Here is a 4,731-nt window from a genome sequence, read left to right on the forward strand (position 1 = left end):
ACAAAGTGATGTAATAATATTGGGCCGTACAAAATATTAACAAATAATAGACATTCTTTCTGCAAAGACTTTGCCATTATTCAAATCTCATACGCAGAAATCATTTCGATTTCTTAGATACCTACTTTCTTAGAAACCAAGTACCTAACATTTTCATATATAAATAATATGACAAAACATTTTACAAATAGAAATAAAATATAAATACGAATGATGTACGATCAATGATAGTTAGTCTCAGTTAAAGCAGTAATTCTTGTGGCACACACAGGTACATATACACATAATATTAACTTAGAACGATAAAAAATAAATTATCACAAATGTATTGTAAAAAATTCTAATATAAACCTATAAATGAATCACGATTTGTCAACGAAAGCACTAACAATAAAACTAAACATAAACTAATAATGTTTTCTAAACTTAGATTAGGATATCTGTATCAAACTATAAAAAGTCGTAGCACAGTGTGACAATAAAATTGACTAAATCGCATATTTTCGGTATATAATAAATTCGGAAGTCATTCCATCGATATTTATCAAATCTTTCATTCATACAGCATATTAAAGAACGTGTGTGATCTTAACATATAGTTTACAAATGTTCCTCTGTAGTAAATCTTATTATCCTCCTTAAAACGTTAGTACCAATTTTAAGTGTCATAATGTAAATTTAAATGTAGAATACATTACGATTTATATTTGTATACATGTAACACATACATGTAGCAAGTACGTACCGTCAAAATTAGTGTAGCTTTGAATATAAATTATTATTGTACAAATTAGCAGAACAATGTAATGAAGAAATGTTAACTTTGCAGAGTTAAACAAAGGAAAGCGTATGATGTGCGATATGCGTAATGCAGAAAGAACCTGTGCTATCTCTGCTTTATACATTGCTCAATCTTGTATGAATGATGATGAAATCACATGAATGAATAACTCCTTAATATTTTATAATTCTTGAGCAGCTAAATAGGAAAAGAGACAATAGTTATGGAAAACGAGATTTTACAAAGAATATGATAAATCCAAGTTCTTTTCTTCGATATTATTTTATGATCTATATTGCACAAGATATTCTTAAGTCAAAATTTTGTAATGTACATAATTATGCATAACTTTTTATATAATTATTTTTTCTATTTTGTGCAAATTTATTTTTGCTTCTGAAATCATATTTTTTAAGAGAAAAAGATGAAAATATAATCAATTTTACAACTGCTTGCTTGCTTTATTATCAATTAAATCAATTATTGTATATCATCAATGTCCAATTTAAATCGTATGTAGCTCAAATATTGATTGATCTGATGGGTTTTAATATATTACACCAATAATACTGCACAAAATTAAATAAATTCAAACTAACAACTAAATTGCAATTTATTTGTACAATCTTAAATCAATTAAATCTGAAATCGCTGCATCTTTCAGAAATGTTACGAAATGTTCATCAAATCAATATTTCTATATAAACGTATTAATTCTATTGAATCTCTGCCTTTCATAAAAGGAAGTACTTATTCATTAATCACCACTATTTTGTTCGCTATACAACTATTTAGAAATCCTATATGTACCAGATAAAGTTATCAAAGAGCAAATAATACAATAATGAAGCAGTCTTAAATAAATTGGCGCGATGTGTGTCTATAACATCATTAATGGATGAGATTTTATCAAATAATACTTAATGTTTGCTGTGAATGCCGATCATCATTGTCAGAGGTCTTTGTAATACTAATTTCGGTCAATTTGACGTTCGAGTAAAGATGCATTGTAGTATCTCCTGCGCCCAATACGGGCGCAATATACTTGGCGCGAGACACTACCGTGTTTCTTAATAGGACCCAACTTTCTTTAAGAAGATGAAACTTTCCTTCTTTTATGTGTAACCTTGCTATTGGTCGAATCATCCTTTATTTCTTTATGTTGCTGCTGAGCACCAGATCCTATAATATGCAAATATATCATCAAATATATATTACATATCTAAATTAAAGGGTATACATATGGTGGTTCATCACCACCGCATCAACTTATAATAACAAATTTGTCTAACGTTTATAAAAGCTTTATAAAAATAATTATTTTCTGCAATAGAAAATGCCAACAATATTTTCCAAACTTAGTTTAATTTTTTAATTTATATGAGTAATAAAGTGAGATTCTTTGCAAATTGATCATTCTGACAGTAAATAAAATAAAAAACGACTATTTGATCAATAATTTAATAATTCGCTAAAGTTGACAGTATTTAATAAATAATTTAGTTCGTAATACATTAATACCTAAATATGACACTATGATTAAAAGTGTAGTAGTGATAAATCACACTGTATGTATGTTTGTTTATGTGTGTGTGTGTATGTGAAATTACAATCTTACGTTGTCTCTTTGCCACACGTGAACGTGTCACGCGTGGACTATTTTGGGAGTCGGATACAGAAATGGACGTCTCAGTGATTTTTTTTCTTAATCGCGCAACTTCTTCCATTGCGGGTGTCATCCATTTTGGTTTGAGTTCATTACTAAAATTCGAAAAATCACACATTAAACAATCAAAGTGTTTGTGTGTGTGTGTGTGTGTATATGTATACATAAAAAAATATATATATTGCGAAAGTGGATACTTACTCCGATGATTTCGGTATTGCTTTATGCCTAAATGAAAATGATTGCCTCTCCTTCATTTTACGAAGTACTTCTAACATTGCGTACGTCGGCAGAGATGGTGGCCGCGGAGATGTGGACGATGGTGGTGTAAGAGGCGGTGTGAGAGGTGAAGGTGGCAATTGAGTACTGATTTTTGCAAGTTTATCTGGATGTAATGCTAATACTGCTTCCCAACTAAATTCTTTTTTCTGAACTGGTTGCTTAGGCTGGGTATTTCGTGTTATTCGTATCTAGAACAGATAATATTAAAGTAATAATCAATTCATGCCCGCGTATGTAAATTAAAAAATTTTATTACACTTAAAACTCAAGCAAATTTTTACCTCGCCGTTTACAGGTCTACAAGGTTTTCTTTCTCTTAAATATGGACGCTCAAAAAATATAGAGCTTGTAAGATTTTCATTTGACTCTTTCATGTTATAGAGACATATGGGAATATTGCCATCTTGACTGCCACTACGTAGAAATAAATTCCGTAAATAGGAATAGTTGGGCTTGGTCTCAAATTCTAGTTCGGTAATGCACTTCATATATTTCATGATCGCAGCTATAAAAATAAATATCATATGAAATATAAACGCTATATGTATACAATATATACGCTGTGTGTGCGTGCGTGCGCGCGCGCGCGCGCGCGCGTGTGTGTGTGTGTATATACACACATATATACCAAGTGTCTGAGACCACCCGTACATCCCTTTTATCTCGGAAATAGAGCATTTTAGGAAAAAACGTTTCAGACAAAAGTTATATGGTTTCGAGGTGTACATAAGATGGTGTCATTGGTTTGACCTTGAATAGTCATTTGAAAGTCATATGAAAGTCACGTTCATTTTTCCAAATAGTACACCCTATATTTCATTGCATATTCTTATAGCTCATCTCGAGCGCTTTCCAAAACACTATAATCAAATACTTTTTCATTAAGAACTTTTTGAGTTATAAGACTTAAAAATTCCAACATTTTGACAAAATACAAAACATTTTGTAAAACAATAATCTCCAATGATCTTAATCTTGATAAATATTATCCAGGACATGATCCTGAACATTTAAGAGATTTTAACCATCGGTCGGACACATTGCATAATGCTAATGCCGGCGGTACTATAACTTTCAAGTCTTATAACACAAAAAATTCTTAAAAATTCTATGAAAAATATTTGATTAGTATTTTGAAAAGCTCTCGAGATAAGCTACAAGAATATGAAATGAAAAATAGGGTATATCATTTAGAAAAATCAACGTGACCTTCATATGACTTTCAAACGACTATTCAAGGTCAAACCAATGACAACATCTTATGTACATCTCGAAACCATACAACTTTTGTCTGAAACGTTTTTTTCTAAAATGCTCTGTTTCCGTGATAAAAGGGTGTACGGGTGGTCTCAGACACCTGGTATATACAGGGTGGGGCAATAACTTTGTCCATCTGAAATATCTTCTAATCTATAAGGTGTAGAGAAAAAACATTTTGCAGTTGACGCAATATTTAACGAGATATTAACGTCGCACGCTTGTATTCGCCTATCTTTAAACGTTAATATCTCGTTAAATATTGCGTCAACTGCAAAATGGTACAAAACTGTTTTGTTCCCCTTGATCCAATCTACGTCCCCATTGTGTTTCGATCTGTTTTTTTTAGACACCCTGTATAAAGGGGGCTATCATATGGTGATAATAATTTTTGTCCAGGTGGAGATTTGTTCGCTTCGGAGATTTCAAGGTCAGCTTCATTTTTTTGAATGGAATTATATGAATTTTTTTACACAATATGATTCTTCTAATTATTTTGCATAAAAAAGTATTAAGATCATGGTATCGAAAAATCAATAGTTTACGAGATATTTTATACCTTATTCTGGCACATATTGACATAAAATGTTAAATAACTCGTAAGCTAATAATTTTTTTAATAATCGTACCTTAATACTTTTATGAATAGAATAATGAGATGAATCAATTGGTGTATAAAGAAAACACATAGTTGCTTTAAAAAAATATGGTTGTAAAATGGATAATTTTTTAAATAAACAACTAT

At 30.5% G+C, this 4,731-nt stretch overlaps 1 protein-coding gene across 2 annotated transcripts in view; it reads right to left on the reverse strand.

Annotated features, from left to right (window-relative positions):
- Positions 1-1,536: 1,536 nt before the first annotated feature.
- The window catches only part of LOC108724328 (serine/threonine-protein kinase VRK1), a 7,484-nt gene continuing 4,289 nt past the window's right edge, over positions 1,537-4,731 (reverse strand). For both annotated transcript variants that reach the window (XM_018450654.1, XM_018450655.1), the window contains exons 7-10: positions 3,011-3,234; positions 2,649-2,917; positions 2,400-2,542; positions 1,537-1,963 (exon numbers count right to left, since the gene is read on the reverse strand). In XM_018450654.1, the coding sequence (XP_018306156.1) occupies positions 1,872-1,963; positions 2,400-2,542; positions 2,649-2,917; positions 3,011-3,234 (728 nt within the window). In that variant the 3' untranslated portion in view covers positions 1,537-1,871. The remainder of the gene's footprint in view (positions 1,964-2,399; positions 2,543-2,648; positions 2,918-3,010; positions 3,235-4,731) is intronic.

Source organism: Mycetomoellerius zeteki, unplaced genomic scaffold, assembly GCF_001594055.1.
Source record: "Mycetomoellerius zeteki isolate Tzet28-1 unplaced genomic scaffold, Tzet1.0 scaffold291, whole genome shotgun sequence".
NCBI lineage: Eukaryota > Metazoa > Arthropoda > Insecta > Hymenoptera > Formicidae > Mycetomoellerius > Mycetomoellerius zeteki.